Source organism: Pediculus humanus, genomic scaffold (genome assembly GCF_000006295.1).
Source record: "Pediculus humanus corporis 1103172108314 genomic scaffold, whole genome shotgun sequence".
Taxonomy (NCBI): domain Eukaryota; kingdom Metazoa; phylum Arthropoda; class Insecta; order Psocodea; family Pediculidae; genus Pediculus; species Pediculus humanus.
Genome location: NW_002987883.1, coordinates 1 through 19,496, shown reverse-complemented (window position 1 = coordinate 19,496; position 19,496 = coordinate 1). Strand labels below are relative to the sequence as shown.

Sequence of the window (19,496 nt, the reverse complement as noted above, 5' to 3'; positions counted from 1 at the left end):
TAGACCGTCGTGAGACAGGTTAGTTTTACCCTACTGATGGCTTTCGTCGTTGCGACAGTAATCCTGCTCAGTACGAGAGGAACCGCAGGTTCGGACATTTGGTTCAGCACTCGGTCGAACGACCGGTGGTGCCAAGCTACCATCCGTCGGATTATGCCTGAACGCCTCTAAGGCAGAATCCGGTCTGGACGAATGCGAGAAAAGGGCAACGATAATCTCAGGGGTCTCCGGAGTCGGAAGGCTTCGAAAACCACGAGGACGGGGCGCGGTGGCGAACGTCGCCGTCTTTCTCGCGGAGTTCATTCGCCGCGGGAGGGCGGCGGGAACGACGTCTGCGGTTTCGCGATCGCACGGCGCCGGATCTCGTCGCTTTCGTCGGCCGTTCGCGCTCGCTCGCTCGACGAGCGTTCCAGCAAAGAAAACCGCGTCCGACCGTAAGCGCTAGTGATAGATCTAGAAAGACTGCATCGGTCTTTCCGGATCGCTCATCTTGTAAAAGCGCACGGCACGATGTGACCAAGCACACACAGACACGTGTAAGCCGGATCTCGGGCCGGGCGCGGGGTGAGCGGTTCCCGTTTTGACGCGGGGATCGGTTCCTCGCTCCGTTTTGCCTCCGAGCACCATGGTTCCAGCGTGACACGCACGCGTGCACGTCGACGTGGAGACCCGGAATCGTTCGTAAACGACTTAGGTGCTGGGCGGAGTGTTGTACACTAGAGAGCATCACGAAACTCTGAGATGCGATCTGTTGAGACTATGCTCTTGCTCGGGGGATTCGTCCTGTCGGTTGGACGGGACCTCCGAATTGAAGCGACTTCGTTCGATCAATTTTATATTATTATATATATTATATTTATTTAATTTTTTTTCATTTTTTTTAACTTTATTTTTTTCTTCAAATTTTTTCTTTAACTTTTCTTTTTATCTTTAATTTTTTTTTATTTTTTTCTCTCGGTGCACTTGTGCCCCTGTTGCACTGATCAAAACTCGACGAACGTCGAGTTTTTACAATACGCGCTCGCTCCCGATCCCTTTTTCTCTTTTTTTGTCTTCATTATTTCTTTTTTATTTTTTCTCTCGGTGCACTTGTCGATCAATTTTTTAATTTTTTTTCTTTCTATTTTTTCATTAACTTTTTTTTCTTCATCATTTTTTTTTCTCTCGGTGCACTTGTGCCCTTATTGCACTAATCGAATCTCGACGCACGTCGAGTTTTTACTATACGCTCTCGCGCTCGATCCCTTTTTTTCTTATTTGTTCCCTCGGTGCACTTGTGCCCTTGTTGCTCGTTTTGCGTGCGTGTGTACGTACGTCATTTGACCCTTGTTTCTCCCCCTCATTCGAATAACGCATTCCGTTAAAACGAGGTATTTTACTAAAAAAAAAAAATCAAGCAAATTAAATAAATAAATAAGGCTACAATACAAAGAAAGATAATATATTAATAAAAAATTTAATAATAATAATAATATTTAAAATTGAAAATAAAAAAAAAATCACTTCCGTTCTTTCAATTCCAATACTTTTTCACGCTCCATTGTCTGTTCTTTGTCAATGCGCGCAAGGTACGAGTCAAAGACACCGTGTCCCGTCAGTATTTGCGTGAGCCGAAAGGACAACGCTCCATGCTCACGCCCCGTCCAATCAGGTAACCGCGAACCCAGCACGCGGACGATTTCCCCCCGTAAAGTTTCCGGCCTTCTTCGAGCCGCATACGCCAAGTCTCTAAAGCACCAAAGCCCGGGGGACGAATCTTCCCCCAAAGTAATCGAACAAGAAATCCGGAGCCCGAGTCGAAGTACCGCGACAAATCCTTTCTTCCCTCGTGCCTCGGGAGACGGTCGCGACTTGCCACGCCGCTCGCACCTCCTCCGCAGAGACGAAGTGAGCTTCAGGAGATAGAGAGATATTCCAGAGTGGTCGGGTCTCCGAAGCACCCCCCGCGATCCATCCTCGCTTCGCCCCACCGTCGAAATGACTCGGTCGAACAACTCGCGAGGGTTAAGATCTTCTGGAGACGAGTCGATTCCGCACGATCTTCCCGAGGTCCTTCCTCTCGCATCCCCGCCTTCCTGAAAGAAAAGTACGGAGTCCCACACTTTTTTTCTCCCGAGGTTGGTTAGATACAGGTCTGTCTCTTCGTATTTGGCCGAGGAGAAACCGAAATCGAATTGCCGCACATCGGGACAAAGTCCCTCATGACCCTGGAGGCCGACGAAAAACACCCGGCTGCACTACCGAAATGCTCTCGCCGACCATTGTAAAAATGAACGACAAATCCGACCCGGGTCCCACGACCAGACACATCCGCTGCACTCGTCCTCCAATTAGCTGGATTACAGGATCACGCCACTAACTCCCGGCCCCAAGGAGGTATTTAGCTCAACTACTACTTTTAATCACCTCAAGAAATGTAAAAGTATTGAAAGGAATCTGTTATGCCTTTTCATAATTCCTTACATTAAAATCAATCATTACATAGGCCACTAATTTTTCCTGATTTTCATACAGATTTAAAGGGGGTATCACACTATCAATATAATCAACTATGTTGTAATGAGACAAACTAACTCAAAAAAGGGCCTAAAACAACCAACAATCAGAGTGAATTAACTCTTAAAGATAATAGATATATGAGTCAATATATCAAATCAATAATTAATATAAATATTTTTAAAAATATTATAAAATAAAACTATATTAAAATTATAATTAAATAAGTCGACATGATTTACTACTAGGTATGTCAACCGCTGCACTCCCTCACCCTCTTATTATTATTATTATTATTATTAGTACTCTTATTAAATTCAAACCTTTTTATTTATTTAAAATTTATAAATATCAAATGATCATCACCATCACCGTAGTCGTTTTTTCTGGAACGTGACGCCATTTAAAAAAAAAAAAAAAAAAAAAAAAAAAAAGAAAAAGAAAAAAAAAAACAAATGACGACGTTAATGTTTACATGAATGTGTTTATATATAAAATAATTGTGATATATTGTTTTTCTTTATTTGAAAAAGGAAAAAATAAAAAAATAAAATGGATGATATTGATTCAAAAATGGATAAAATGGAGTCTTCAAAAGAAGAATATCCTTGTAAAAAATTTAAAAAATTAAATTCGGCAAGAAGAATTAATTGGGACGATTACGAAAGGATATCAAAAGATGAGGATTCCATTTGTGAGAATAAAAGAGAATTTGATGGCGTCGTCGATAATTGTTATAACAACGATTCATCATTATCATTTGATATAACAATGGAAGAAGATGACGTTAAAATGAATTTATCGGGGAACGGTGACGTAATAGATGAGAAAAATATAAATCAAGTTTGTTGTAATTATAAAAAATTAAAGGAAAACGTTAATTTTCAATGTTGTAGTTATGTAAGGACTCGAGATGACGTGGGATCAAGGAGAAATTCACTAACGGATCCTGCCACGTTAATCAATTACGATAATACATATAAATATTTACAATGTCGGGGAGAAAGTCAAGAAATTAACGAAATAAACAGTAAAAATTATCAATTTATCATACCGAATCAAACCGTTTTGGTAGAAGTAGTGGATAATAATAAGACAACAATTGAAAACGTGCAAAAATTAAATGATGATGATAACAACGTTGATAAGAAAACTCCGGATCGTAACACATTTAAAAAAATTCACGAACAACTTTTATACGAGTGCAATTTAACACCTAAAAAAATTAAAAAAAAAAATCAAGGTTTCTGATTTTGATGATGATTTCTGGTTTTCGTGTATTAATCTCTCTCTCTCTCTCTCTCTAATTTTTTTACTCCTTAAATCCGTGTGAACTCCGCCATATTTATAATTAATTAAAACAGTTTAACCAAAAAAAATATAAAAATATCCAAATCCGGAAAATTGTTGCACACGCATACGCACACATGTTCAGTTAAAATTAAAAAAAAATAATTCCTACTCCCTTTCCACTTCCTCCCCTCCCCCTCCCCCACCTCCCACTCATAAAAATCAAACCGTTTGTAATTATTGATTTTATTGATTTTTTTTTTTCGTTTTAATTTAATTACCATTAATCCTTAATTTAAGTAAATCATGTTGTGTAGTAGGTATATAATTATACGCACACAGTAACAAAAAAATTAATAAAATCAATTTTTATTGAGATATTTTTTGTAAAATGGATACACATTTTTTTTAAATATGTTATTCTAAAAATCCTTTTTTTGAAATAAAAAATAAAAATAAAACTTTTTAAATGTTGTTTTTGTTTTTTGTTTTCCCCACCGGAAAAAGAAAAAAATAATAAAACTTTATTTATTTTAAGTAATAATAATTTACACTGTACACGTTTTTCAGTCTCTTTCAATTTTTTTTATTTTATTTTCTGATTCCACGTTTAAAAATAAATTATTACAACCGAAATGGAAAAACAATAAAATAAAATAAAAAATTGACTTTTTTTTTTTTTTTGTTGAAAATTTAATCAAGATTCGAATTTTTTTTTTTTTAATTTCCAGGCACGCATATACATACATACATACATACATACATAAATATGTATGTATGTAAATAATTAACGCCTTACATAGATTCGTAAATTCTATACATAATTTTTTTTTTTTTCATTTTTACTTATTTATTTTCTTTCTAAAAAACAACTCCACTAATATAACATATTTTTTTCTTTTTATACAAATTATATCATCATTATCATCATCATCAATTTTTTATATATATATATTTTTTTACTACTTTTATAAAAAATCCCTAATTTGGCTTTTTATTATTATTATTATTAATAAAATGTTTTATATATTGTCCGAACACTTAATCGTGAGAGAGTGAGAGTGCACTTTGTTTATAGCCAGGCTCCAGATTCTTGTTCCAAAACGGATGCAGCATCACTTCTACCCATGACTCTTAATGTATTTAATAAATCCGTGACGGCATTTGATTCTCTGTGTCTTGCTTCCCATAAGTCGAGAATGTGTTCAGTCGGACTCGATTTCGTTGCAAAGTAATTAATGTACCTTTTTTTTTAAAAAAAAAAAAATTTTTTATCATCTTGATTCATTTTTTTCCGCGGCGGCCATTTGTGATAAAAGTTTTTTGGTCGTTACCTATCAACGTTCAGTCTTTGAGCTAACATCCTCCAATCGTTACCTCTTGCGTTCGGCGGATCTAAACATTGGCAAATTTTTTTCCTAAGTGTTTTGTTAAGTCTGAACGGTTGATTTGAATTTTCTAATGTAGCCACACTCGAACTATAACCGGAACTGCACGTGATTGTCACGTTTTTCGGCGGACTAGGTAGCGGCTAAATGATAACAATAAACAACATAATTTTTTTTTCATAAGGATTTTATCATCAACAAAGTGTGATTTTTTAAACAAACAAGCAAACCTTTTGGCAATTGTTATTTAAAGACGGTCCTTTTAATTCAGTGTTAACTCTAAATATTTGGCGATGCGTTGGCGAACCTCTTTGACTGGCTAATATTCTAAATTGTATATTGTCGACGGTTCTGTCAATTTTTTCTATTTTAAACGAACAGTGTAAATGATTGTGAGTTGAATTCCAAATGTGATGAAAAGGAATTTCTACGGTTTCGGATTGAGGTTTCAATTTCCATCCTGAACCGACATCTTCAAGTGTTAATATTAAAGGAGCACTCATATCTTGAAATAATATTGTCTTGGTTTTATCGAGAAGAATACCGCCGAGTTTTTTTTCCAATTCCATAACACCCTAAACATATCATTTAAAAAAAAACAAAAAACAAAATTTTATGTCATCTTTCTTTAATATGTATTTTTCCAAAAAAAACAAAAATTTGTTTTGAATCTCACCTGCAAAGCTGCCGTCGTATCTTCAACCGTGTATATTCTTACATTATAATCTAAGGCTTGAGAAACTTGTGGTCCAAAAACAGCCAATCGAAGCTGTTTAACGGCTCTTCCCGTAGGAAGAGATTCACCGACGAGGCAAAACCTCATCAAAGTATCTGTCACAAGATAAACTTGGCCGTTGTCAAGCTGCGTAAACATGGAGGTGTTTATAGTTTCTTCACCTAAGGTTACTAACCTCTGAAAAATAAAATTGTTTATTAATAATAATAATAAATATAAATTATTCATGAAGTTCTCAAAAAAAATAATAATAAAAAAAATTTGCCTTCTCCTCCACCTCTTTATCGGCTTTGAACATAACCCGCATGTATTCATTTACCGATAAGGACTTCAAATGCGTTTATTATTATTATTATTATTTTTCTTACCTGCCAAACAGGTGGGGCTTCCAAAGGAGAATCACAACACCAAACACTCACACACCAGTGTCCGTATTTTAAACTGGCACAATGCTGAAAATTAATTATAACCGGTTTTTTAAATATTAAACCATTTGGCCCGCACAAAACAACTGGACTCAATTGAGTTTGTTTTTCTGAAAGTTTCGGACGATGTCTGTCCTCTCTTAAAACTGCAACAAACATTTCCTCCTTTTGTCCTCGGGTCAAAGAACCATCGGGCACTGTTAATGTAACCCCTGACCCCGGTACCATGAGTCTACACCCAGAAGAAGTCGCAATTGTCGAAACGCAACAATCAGGATCCAAACCGGAGGGTATCGTGCTATTTATATTGTACATTGAATTTTTCGAGGTAACCGCTGGGAAAAAAAAAAAGAAGAAATGTCGGTTCAACGGTAAGATTAATTAAAAGATAAAAAAAAAAAAAGAAAAAAATGTTTTATTTATATTTACAGGAACATGTAAAACTGCTGAGGCTGTGAATTGAATCTGAATGAGGAGTTTTTTCGCTGGATGGCTCGTGTTGAGGAGTGGCAGTGGCAGGGCAACTACTACTCGCTAAACTTCCCGATTGACTCGACGTAGATGGAGATGTTGGACCTCCTAATTTTAAATTATTTTTTTTATTATAATAAATGAAATTATGTTTAAAAAAAAAAAAAAAAACAAAAATTAAACTTGAATACGAACCTTGAGAAGTGCTTAAATGCGGTACGTCATAATGATGTTCTGAACATGATCTACTTAATCCACATTTATCCGTGTAAGGATATTCGTAGCAAGGATGAACGTTAATCCCGACGACGGTTTGCGTTAAATCAGGTTGCTGCGGAAGCGATGATAAATTTTTCTTTTCTTGATCCGTAAAATATTCAGGTTGATAATCTAAAATCGAACGAAAAAAGTAATAATAATAATTTTAATTAATTACACTTTGGTAACGAAAAACAAAAGGAAACGAAAACAATTTCGTTAGTAAAAAAAAAAAAGAAGAATACTATTTAAAAAGGAGAAAATAAATTTCTTTTTAAAAACGAAGTAAAAGAAACTTGTTGCTTGAATAGCTGCCACGAAAGAATTTAAGAAAAACCACGACGACTCCAGAGAAAATTCCAACATCGACCTCTTGGAATTTAACTTAAAAATGTCACTTGGGTATTGATAAAAGAAGAAGAAAAAAAAAGTCACGTATTTTTTCATCATCAACCTCCTATTTGACCAAAATAATTTTTCATTTAATTTCATTTCGTGAAAACTTTTTTTTCCCCTCTCCCCTTGAAATATATATAAATAAATTTTAAGTTTGTAAGTATACAAACAAACAAACAAATAAACAATCAAACAATCACAAGAATTGCATTATCAAACCAAAAAAAAAAGTAATAACAAATCGAAAAAAAAAAAAAAATTTATTTTGTTAATAATGAAACGTATAAATAATTACCATTCATAAATAAAATACTCATTATTATTATTATTATTACAAGGTATATTTATAAATTATAATAAGGTGCGTCGATAAATAGACAACCGCAAAATGCATTTGCAGGTTGATTATGCAAATGAATTTTAAATAAAAATAAAAAAAAAACTTTCATATTAATGCGGCCTTACATATGGACAACTTTTCGTAAATTAGGCGTGAAATATTTGAGACGCCATCTTTTTTTTTTTATTTTAATTCGTGTGCCGTGGAAAAAGAAATTCTCCATGGAGAATTTTTGAAAGTTTTATTATTAAATGCGTTCACCTTTTGTTAAAATGTTCAATTTCGTATTCTATAAACGTAAAATTTTTAAGTTGCGATTAAAATAAAAAAAAAAAAAAAATTGTTATGGGCGTGTGCATGACCCATTTAAAAAAAAAAAAGAAAAAGATAGAAAGAAAGAAAGAGAAAGATTCTCCAGAACTATTAATTAGTTAATTAAAAATTACATTTAAAAAAAAAAAAAACCAACCATTTTATTCATCTCATTATAATTTTTACGAAAGTTTTTTTTTTTTTTTTAGGTTCGATTAAAATTTTATCTTTTTAAAAAATTCAAAAATAAAAAATTACTTAAAACCGCGCCTAATAAAAGCACTTACGTGAATTACGGAAACGAAGAAAATTCAAAGAACTTCCGGTTTTTTTTTTTTTATTTTTAAAAATCAAAAAGCCTTTTTATTTTCCAGATTTTTTCATTGAATAAAATCGATAAAATTAATATTATTATTATTTACTTAAATATGAAATTAATAAAACTCTATTACATCAATCGTATCGATGAAAACAATCGTACAAACACCAACAACAACAACAAAAAAATCGTTTGTTTTCATTTAACCTCGTGAAAATTCATCGAAATGAAAATTTAAAAAAAAAAATTAATTAAAGTTTTAAAAAATTTTCAATTGGACTTAATAATTAAAATGAAAAATGAAGTGGAAAAAGGAAAAATGAAAAAGGAAAAACAACCTTTTCATAAAATAAAACCTGAAAAACAACCGCTTTAAGGTATTTACTCGATGAAACGCTTAAAACAAAAAGTGTGAAAACAATTGGGGAAAAAAACAACAAGAAGAATAAGATCGAGAATAAGACAGTCGAAGTATAAAACAGATGATAATAAAAAGATAGAGAGAGAGAGAGAGAGACAGAAAGGATGATGAAACGAAAGGAGATGAAGAAATAGGTTAATAATTTGAAAAACCTTTTTACTACTTTTAGTGTTAAATAAAATTAGAAAAGCAACAAATTTTACTTTGGTAAACACACACACCAATGAAAATTTGTTTACAATGAAAACGTTTTTACTAAACCTTGTTATTATTATTATTATTCGATTTATTATCATTGTTTTAATTATTATTATCATTATCATTATTATTATTATTATTATTTCAATATTAAACAAAAAAAAAAATACTACACTCGTACACTAATAATAATAATATCCGCGTACGCCTCAATTAATAAAAACTCTACTACTTTTCCTCCTTCTAAAATAATAATAATATTAATAATAATAATAATAATAATATATATGTACATATGAAAAAAAGAACGAATAAAAACTTTTCGCAGTTTTTTTTTTTTTTTTTTTACGAGTTGGGAAAAAATTTTTTTAAAAAAACTTTATGGAAAATATTTTCCGGCTCAGCTGGAAAGAAAAAACTTTTCAAATTTACATATAAGTTCATAAAAAACAAAAACAGACAAAAAAAAAAAAAACGGAAAATTTATTTTTTTTAATTTTTTATTTGTTAAAAAGGGGGAGGGAAGGAGGGAGGAGAGAGAAAGTTTTTTTTTTATAAAAAAAAACTGTAAAAAGGGGATTTAAAAGGTTTTTCTTTACATTTTTTTTTTTTTAAATATAAATAAACCTATTAAAATAATTAAGAGTTTAATTATTATTATTATTATTATTAAAAAAGCAGAAGAAGAAAAAGAAAAAGAAGAGAAGAAGAAGAAGAAGGAAAAGTTTTCATATCATCGCCGTCTTATAAATTTTTTCTTAATAATAATAATAATAATTATAATAAAAAGCGAAGAAAAATTCAAAGAAGGAACAAAAAAAAAATTATTATTATTATTATTATTATTATTATTATTATTATTATTATTATTATTATTATTATTACCATCATCATCATCATCATCATCGTTTTTTTTTCTTCCTTTTTTTACCCTCTCGTCTAATTAAGTAACGGTTTAAAAGTATTAAATAAAAAAAAAAAATTTCTTCTGCTATCTTGAGGGTGTTTTATTATTTTTAATAATTTTTCCTTTTTTTTTTTTAATTTTTTTTTTTACAGTCAATAAAATTATTTATTATTAATTCGATGATGATGATGATAATAATAATAATAATAATAATAATATTACGATCGGCAATCGATAATTATTACAACAATAACAATACGATGATGATAATAATAATTGTGGATATTAAAAAAAAAAAAAAAAAAAAAAAAAAAAAAAATCTTACCGGAAGCCGCCATGTTGTACATCGAATGATTTCTTCCTTTTCTCTTCAACATTTTATATATAATAAAAATAAGAAAAGTGAAAACTGTTAGTGCCACGGCAAGTCCAATGTATAAAGCAACATTTGTATTTACTTCCGCTTTTGTGGCTGTGGAAAAAAAAAAAAAACGAATTAATAAATTTTCCTATTATTATTTTTTTTTTTCTTCCTGTGACGTCCTCCTCCGCGTCACATCCCACTATTATAATCCCTCCTCCTCTTCCCCCTCACTTCTTCCCACAAACGTTTTTTTCACTTCGTGTTTTTTAAACGGGTGAGGGAGGAGAGAAGGAAGGGGGAAAAGTCAATTGAAAAAAACAAAAATAAAAACGTTTAAAAAAAGAAAAAAAAGAAATTTAAATGCATCATGTGTAGATTTTCATTTAGAATATTAATGAAGGGTAAAAAAAAAGGAGGAAGGAAAAAGGAAAAAAAGGAAAAAAAAAGTAACAAAAAGGTAAAAAAAAAAGGAATAAAAGGAAAATATATATATTGAAAAAGGGTTGATTGAAATTACTGGGCACAAAAAAAAAAAAACTCCCGGCTTTTCCTCTTCTTTTTCCCCATCGTAAAAATTTTCAATAAAGTAAAAAGGATTTATAATAAATAAAAAAATTTTTTTTTGCTTTTTAATATCCTGATTACGGTCCTGTATATCGTATTAAATTATTAAAAATAAATAAAATAAAATAAAATAAAAAATGAAAAAAATGTAGCCGAGAGAAAGTCAAAAAAAAAAAAAAAAAGGAAAAAAAATTTTTTTAATAAGTTTTTATTTTTATTTTTTTGCGGTAGGAAGAGGGAAGGTAGGGGAGGGAAGGCGGGGAGCAAAACCTGAATTCAACGTTTTCAATTATAACAAATGATGAAAACAATAAAAGGCAGAAAACTAAAAATAAAATGGTTCGTTTAATTTAACGAAAGAAATAATAGGATGTGATTAAATAAAATGGGAAAAGATTTTTAAGCCTTTCAACGACTTATAACTATTTTCTATTTGAAAATTTTTTCCTTTTTTTTTTTCTTTCTAAAATTCATGTAAAAATTATTTTTTTTTTAAATTAAAGTTTTATTCATTTTTTTTTTTCAAACAAACATTTTAATGTTGTTGTTGTTGTGAAAATAAAAACAAAAATTCAATTATTCGAAAACGATTTTTTCCTGTAGAAATTTCCAGACGTTTTTTTTTTTTATTTAATTACGTATTTGGCTGGAATTTCCAAAAAAAAACTGGGAAAAACACAGAGATACGTACAACGAATCGATGACGTGATTTATTTTATTTAAAAAAAATTTTTTTAATTTAATAAAAGGTAAATTAATTAAAATATAAAAAAAGTAATTAATTAATTAAATGTAATCGTTTTAAAATTAATCGTTACCATAAAACAACAAAAAAAATCAAAAACAACAAACAACAAACTGTACAAACAACAAAAAAATAAAAAGCAGAAGAAAAGAAAAAGTTTTCCAGCGTTAGAGTAGAAAGTCTTAAGTCACTAATTTATATTGATTGAGTTTTTTCTTAAAATCAAAAAATTTTTCTGTGGGAAAATAAAAAAAAAGGTGACTCTAATTTTAGGAGTGATTGTTGTTGTTGTTGTCGTGGTAGTAGAAACGAAAGGAAATCCAAAGAAAAGGGTAGAAATTTAAATTAAATAAATTTTTATTCTTTAATCGACGCCATCACACAAAATAAATAAAAAACTTTTTTTTTTTTTTTAAATAATTTCGGTTGTTGATTTTGCCGTCTCCCCTTCTTACTCTATGATTTTACTTTATTCTCTACTCTATGATTATACTCTATGACACGACAAAAGTACTTTTTTTAAAAATTATTCAATAATAAAATAAAAATCGGAAAAAAGGCAAAACTTATCCAATATCAAATGGTCTTTCTTATTATTATTTTTCATCAATTTTCTTTTTTTTCCGGTTCTTTTCTTTATCGATTATTATATATATATATATATAATCTGAGATAAAAATGGATTAGGAGAAAGAAAGAATAAAAGAAAATAATAAGAAATACTAAATATTAAAATCCATTATAAAAAAAAAAATTATTCATTCAAATTTTTTTTTCTTTTTTTTTTTATTTTTTTTGTGTAAAATAATAAAATAAAATAAAATAAAAATTTTTGACATAAAAGAATCCATTTTACTCGGTGGGAGGGAGAAAGGGGAGAGAAGGAGAAGGAGGAAAGTAGGAGGAAAGTGGGTGTATGAAAAAAAATCACATTTTCCTATTTTCTTTTCTTTATTTTTTATTAATATTATTATTCATTTCGTTTATGAATTTTAAGCTCATTTCTCCTCCCCCCCTCCGAACGTAATTTTCATTCATATCATACGTCCATCATATAAATTTTTAATAATAATAATAATAATAATAATAATAATAATAATAATAATAATAATATTGTTTATTGTAGGTTACGCGAAATTTAAAAAAAAAATTCATTTAAAAAACCAGAAAAAAAAATTAGTTTATATTATTCCCGTTAAAAAAAAAATGGCGACGGAAATTAAAAAAAAAAAAAAAATTGTATTTTGTTTTGTTTTGTTTGTTTGTTTGTTGCTTTTTAATTTAATATATCGAGTCATAACGTATCAAAAAATAAAAAAATAAAAAAACAAACAAAAGGTCAATAAAAAAATTCTTTTTAAAAAAATCAACGACTGTGAATTAATGGCTTTTTTTTTTTTTTTTGTAAAAACTACGGAAAACAAAAGAAAAAAAAAAGTTTGTTTATTTTGATGCCGTAAACCTTTTGTTTACAAAAAAAAAAGTATCCATGTTAATAAATTTTTTTTTTTGGCTAGCACAATAACAGTAAAAAAATTTTTTTCTTTTTTCAATTTAACTTTGAAGGCGGACACATATATATATTAATTATTTTATGAGTTTAATTATTATTATTATTGTTATTATTATTATTAAAGCCATTTTGAAAATGTTCAATGTCTGACGTTATTAAAAAAAAAAACAACCGAAAAAAAAGTAACTGATAATTTGAATTTTCATAAATTTCTTCAGTATAGTTTATAAACGTAACAAAAAGGAGTAGATTTGTTTAAAAATTTTGTTATTATTATTATTACTTTTTTCCCGCGAGATAAAAAAAGTTAAAATATTATTATTATTAATATTTTCGCATTGATTTTTTTCTCTTCTTTTTTTTTTTGATTTCATCCTCCTCCTCCTCTTCTCTCTCCCCCCCTTTTTTTTTTAAATTCTTCATCCGTCACTGATTTTCTCTATACTCCCACCACGATCCTCGCTCTCTCTCTTTCAAACTCCGAAACAAAAAAAAAAAACCACCAACCTTTGGAAAAGAAAAACCTTTCTTATCATTCATAGAGTTTTCTTTGTACGATTTTTATTTCCGTTTAAACCTTTTTTTTTTATTTTTATTTTTCCATTCTTAGAATTTTTCAAATCAAAATTGGATTCATGTCGGAATTCAAATATAACTTTAATAATGTACTTTTTACAAAATGATTCCAATGGTCGATTTTAAATTCAAAAAAAAAAAAGGAAAAAAAAGGAAAATTTTTTTCACTTATTTCCTTCCCTTTCTCGCGTTATCATTTTTTTTTTTTTTTCGATTTAAATTGAATTTTTCCCCCCTCCCCCCTTTCACTTTTTTTTTTTCAAATTTAAAAAACAACAAATTGTTTTGTGATGCAAACGACTAAATCAATTCAAAAAAATTTTATTTAATTATTATTATTAATAAAAAAAAAATTCACGAGTCAATAAACAAAAAAAATAAAAAATATTAAAGCGACAACAACAACAACAACAACAACAACAACAATCGCAATCATGGCGGCAACAAAACAAAAAAAAATTAATCTAGTGTAAGTAAATACATAGATGTATTCATTTGTTTTTAATAATATAAAAAATCGTTGGACCAAAATCAACCGGAAATGAAATCCATTTAAATAAATACAAAATAGGAAAATAATATAAATATAATGATGATAACGTTGTTTTCGTTTTTGTTTTTTTTCTTCTCTTCTCTCTCTCTTTTCCTCTCCTTCTCCCCTCCCATCCCTTCGCCATCCAAACTATTTCCTTTTTGTCGTTGTTGTTGTTTTTTTTTTTTATTTAAAATAAAAAAAATTCAAATAAATTATTGAAATAATCGATTGGTCGATCGATCGATTAAACATTAGAGTTATCGATAACGTCGTTCGTTTTATCAACATTATTATTATTATTAACAATTTTAATTTTTAACGCTCTAATAAATATTTTAATTTTTTTTTTTTTTTAAATCTATTTTAAATAAATAAATAAAAAATTGAAAGAAAAAAAATTTATTTTATTTATTGTTACTGTTGTTGTTGTTGTTGTCGTCGCTGTTATTGTTGTGTAAAAAAAAAATAATAATAATAAGATTTAAGTTAAAAACAAATTACCTTCTTCCGCTTGTGTTGCTCCATCGTAACTGACAACATCATTGGATTTAACTAGAAAGAAAAAAAAGAAAAAATTAGAAAATAAATTTTAACATTTTAACTTTGAGTATAAAAAAATTAAAAGTTTTTCACGCAAGAAAAAACTTTTTTTTTTTAATAAATAAGTTGCAATTTTAATCTGACAACCTGACAAAACAAAAACAAACAAACAATTTTAAACAATTTTTTTTTCTTAATTGTTTAAATTTAAATATAATTAATGTACCAGAATTCAATTTTTTATACGAGAAAAAAAGGCGGGAAAAAATTTTAAAACGATATTTATATTTTTCTTCATTCCTCTTGAATATTTCAATAAAAACAATCGAAAATACTACCGAACGAATAAAACTTATTGAAAAGGTATAAAAAAACTCAACATTATTTCACTTTTCGTGTCAACAACATTCAAACTCTCATCTCGACTTTGAAATTCAGAAAATAAAAAATAAAAAAAAAAGGTATAACTTTTTTTTTTTACCTTCGACTGCTGGAAAATTATCCAGTACTTGAGACAAATGAGAAAAAAAAATAAAAAAAAGAAAGGAAAAATAAGGAAAGAAAGAAAGAAAAGAAAAGAAACGTTTTTACGCAATTTTAATGCGTCTTACGATATTTTTCACCTGTCACTTTTTTTTCTTTTTAAATTATTTGTGACGTCACAAAATGACATCATTGTCATTTTATAACTCCTCATTCGTTTATTCAAAAAAAAAAAAATTACATTTAATATCATTATTATTATTATTATTTATTTATTTATTTACGTGACGATCATTGGGTACCTGGCGAAATATTTTTGTATCAAATCATTTTCCCTCTATTATTATTATTATTATTATTATTGTATCTGTACGTATGATGAGTAAATTTTTTTTTTTTGTTTACTAAGTTCGCGTGTGAGTTTCAAACTATTAATTTAATATTATTATTATTTATTTATTTATTTTAAATTTGCAAGTCAAAACATAATAATTTAAAAAAAAAAAATTCGTGTAACGCATAATTATATACGATAGGATGCGATTTTTTTGCAAATTGTTCAGCGTTAAATATTTGCCTTTAAGTTATTATGTTTATTATTTTTTTAAAGTTGGTAACTTCCAACATGAAAATTTCTATTCGTTAATTATATGTTTACTTAACACGAAATGATATGGAAAAAAAAATTATTATTATTATTATTTTCATCATCCTCATCATCCACATCATCATTATTATTATTCGAGACGGGAAAATCAAGTTTTCCTTACGTAATAAAACGATTAAAATTTTTTTTTTTTTGTTGAAAGTTTTCGTGATTTAACCGTCGCAAATATTTCTTATATTATTACAATTGATAGGAAAAAGATCTGGAAAATTCTCTGCGTAATTCAAATTGGTAAGAAGGAAGCGTGGGAGGGGGGTAAGGAGGGAAGGAAGGGGGTGGTTTTCTTCCACAATAAAAGAATTCGAATCGAAGATTAATATATTATTGAAAATTCTTTAAATTATTTTATTCTGTCGTTTTTCGAATATCTCTATCTATCTATCTATCTATTGAAATCTAAAAAACTATTTTCATTTAAAATAATAATAATAATAATAATAATAATAATAATAATAATAATAATAATGAGTGTTTAATATTTTTATTAACTAACTAATAAGACTTTTTTATTTATTTTTAAATTTAATTAATTAATTATTCGAACTATGAATAAATCAAAAAATTTACGTAAAGTCGTTATTTACGAGATAGAGAAAGACAGAGATAGAGAGAGACAAAGAGAGAGAGAGAGGGCGTTAATTTTTTTATTAAATTTTATTTGGTAAAAAAAATTTTATTTAAACAAGTCATTAACGTCAAATCCGTAAAAAAAAAAAAAAAAAATTCATCGAACTCCTCGTGTGCGTGTGCGTGGATGTGCGTGCGTGTGTGTGAGTTTACCATAAACGATTGTAATCGAAAATCACGATTTACGTGTTACATGATTATTAACGAAGGCAACAACAACAACAACAACCAACAAAAAAAAACTTTTGGAAAGGGAGAGATTTAATTGTTTATTTACTTAATTTAAAAAAAAAAAAAAAAACTGGTTTTTCGAAACGAATAATAAACGGGGAGGGAAAAAAAAGAGTGAGAGAGAGAAAATGAAAACAACAGTGAAAGGTAGTACGACGACGATGTATATTTTAACGCTTAACAAAAAAAAAGGAAAATTTTAAATAAAACCGCGAAAAAAATATTTTTACACGCGATTGTTTAAAATGCTTGTTTTTTCGCCAAAAAAAAAAAAAAATTAAATTAGAAATAAAAAAAGAAGAAAACTTAAGGAAAACAAACGAACAAATTAAATAAAAATTTAACAACAAACTCTCACTGTTGTTCCTGACACTGTCCCTCATTCTCTCTCTCTCTCTTCCGAGCTTTCCACGACAGGAAACAAACGAATTTTTTTTTTTTTTTTTTAATTTTATTTTTTTGTCACATGTTTTTTTCTTTCTTTTTTTTTTTTTTTCATCAATCAACAAATTCAAGAAAAGAAAAGGAAAAAAAGAATGGTAGAAGAAGCAGAAAAAAAAAGAAACTATTCATTTTCTTTTTTAAAAGGTTTGGGATCCCCTAAGAGGACGAAAACTTTTTTTTTTAACATTATCTCTCTCTCTCTGTTTCTCTCGGGTTTTAGGAAATCGATCAAAAATTTTCCAGATTAAATTTTTCTTTTTTTCCTTCTCTCCCTCTCTCTACACAACAATAATTTTTTGGCATCCAATTTTCCATTATTTTTTTATTTTTATAATTATTATTATTATCATCATCTAGATGGACGATTTTCAAACTTTTCCGTTTTTTTTCTTTCTGTTGGGAGCAAAAAAAAAAAAAAATTAAGAATTATTATTAAGTGTGGGGAAGAAGGTTTGTGTCTGACAAGATAATAGTCACTCACAGTATTGTTCTCATCCTTCTCTTTTCTTTTCTTTTCTTTCCTTTTTTTTTTTTTTGTTTTCATTCATTTTTATTTCCAATTTTTCTTTTATCTCTCCCGCTGTTGATAATCTTAAAATATCTGATAAGTTTTTTTTTTTTTTTTTAATTTTATTTTTAGCTTTTCAATTTTTTTTCTCTTCTTCTTCTTTTTCTTTTTCTTTCTAGTTCAATTATCCATTGTTCGTTGTAATTGGAACTTGAAATCTCATAAATTTTATAAAATAAACTACTTTTTTTTAAAAAAAAAAAATTAAATTAAAAAAAAAATTTTTTTCTTTCCTTAACGATTTGATTTTTTTAAATAAAACAACCGGAAATAAAAGAACAGAAAGAATAAGAAGAAGAAACGAAAAAAGAAAGAAGATGAAAGTGAAAATAAAAAAAAAGTTGCGAAAGTTTTTTCTGCTTTTTTTCTTTCTTTGCTTTTTTTTTTGTAAAATTTAATTAGAAAATTCATCACGATTTGATTTGTTCCCTCTCTTTCTGTTTCTTTTTTTCTTTCTCTCTCTCTCTTTTTTATTTTAATCGTTTCGACGTGTCGACGAAATTTTACGTATTAAAAATTTAATGATTATATTAACAAAAAAAAAAAAATTTCTAAGAATTCTTTTTTTTCTTTTCTTTCCTTTTTTTTTTTTTGGCACAATTCGTGCTGCACGTTTCTTTTTAATAGTAATAATAATAATAATAATAATAATACATTCGCGGAAGATTGGTGACACTGTCTAGTGTATACAAAGATTAAAGTCAATCAATTCTACCTCCACGTCAATTTTTTACCCGTGTGTCGACGACCCTTTTATTCTAACACACTCATTCGACATTTTATTCACTTCTTTGACATTTTACACATTTAATTACCCGATTTTAAACGTAATTGCAGAAACGTTTCCGGTAGTTTTTTTCTCTCTTTTTTTTGTCATAAAAGTTTTTTTTTTTTTTTGAAATAAGGAGGGGGGGGGGAAATCGTTAAAGAGTTCGATCATGCATGAAACTTTTTTTTAAAGACGTAATAGAAATAAAAAAAATATAAAAAAAATTTTTTTTTTTTTTGTTTCCCGTCGTTTCAATTCACGAATTGAATTTATTTATAACTCACGCTTTCATTATTATTATTTACCGGCTTATAAAAAAAACAATATTATTATTATTATTATTATTATTATTATTATTAGTCTGAGAATAATAATCTAACATGCATTCACACATATCGATAGATTTAAAATAAAATGGCGGATGGCAATAAAAAAAAAAAAACTTACTTGGACATAAACCACCGGTGCAACCGGCGGTCATCGTGTCTTTTCCAGGACAATTTTTTCCACCACTGTTTGGCGTTGGATTCGTACAAAATCTTTTTCTTAAATGTTTACATTCCGTTCCGCAGGGTGACCAACTTGACCAACCGCTCCATTTTCCATCGACGGCTAAAACAAAAAAAAAAAAAATTTTTTTATCATCGTCGAGAGTAAAGTAAATTAAAGTGTCAGTAGACACGGTGTGTTTATTTTTATTTTTTTAATATTTAAACAAAAATAAATAAATATTTAACTCATTATTAAAAGTGTAAAATCGTTGTGAAAAGTTAATTTGCCATAAATCACGGAATAAACAAACAAACAAACAAACGACCAAAAGACCGAAAATACACACACGCGAATACTAACTGGTGTAAATAAAATAATGGAAAATTTTTGAACGACAGTAAATAAATTTGCATTTATAAAA

The 19,496-nt window shown here is 28.4% G+C and overlaps 3 protein-coding genes across 3 annotated transcripts; 1 reads left to right on the top strand and 2 right to left on the bottom strand.

The window, feature by feature from the left end:
- Positions 1-30: 30 nt before the first annotated feature.
- Phum_PHUM590900 (uncharacterized protein) lies at positions 31-1,319 on the bottom strand (the record flags this gene model as incomplete). Its single annotated transcript, XM_002432497.1, has 2 exons — positions 31-369; positions 1,275-1,319. The coding sequence occupies 2 exons, from the start codon at positions 1,317-1,319 to the stop codon at positions 31-33; spliced, it is 384 nt and encodes a 127-aa protein (XP_002432542.1).
- Positions 1,320-3,069: 1,750 nt separating this feature from the next.
- Positions 3,070-3,747, top strand: Phum_PHUM590890 (uncharacterized protein; the record flags this gene model as incomplete). Its single annotated transcript, XM_002432496.1, has 2 exons — positions 3,070-3,312; positions 3,367-3,747. 2 exons carry the CDS (start codon positions 3,070-3,072, stop codon positions 3,745-3,747), a joined length of 624 nt encoding a protein of 207 aa, XP_002432541.1.
- A 1,111-nt stretch (positions 3,748-4,858) lies between these two features.
- Phum_PHUM590880 (Netrin receptor UNC5C precursor, putative) lies at positions 4,859-19,064 on the bottom strand (the record flags this gene model as incomplete). Its single annotated transcript, XM_002432495.1, has 7 exons — positions 4,859-5,000; positions 5,121-5,306; positions 5,430-5,749; positions 5,851-6,087; positions 6,279-6,670; positions 6,771-6,911; positions 19,031-19,064. 7 exons carry the CDS (start codon positions 19,062-19,064, stop codon positions 4,859-4,861), a joined length of 1,452 nt encoding a protein of 483 aa, XP_002432540.1.
- Positions 19,065-19,496: the final 432 nt, after the last annotated feature.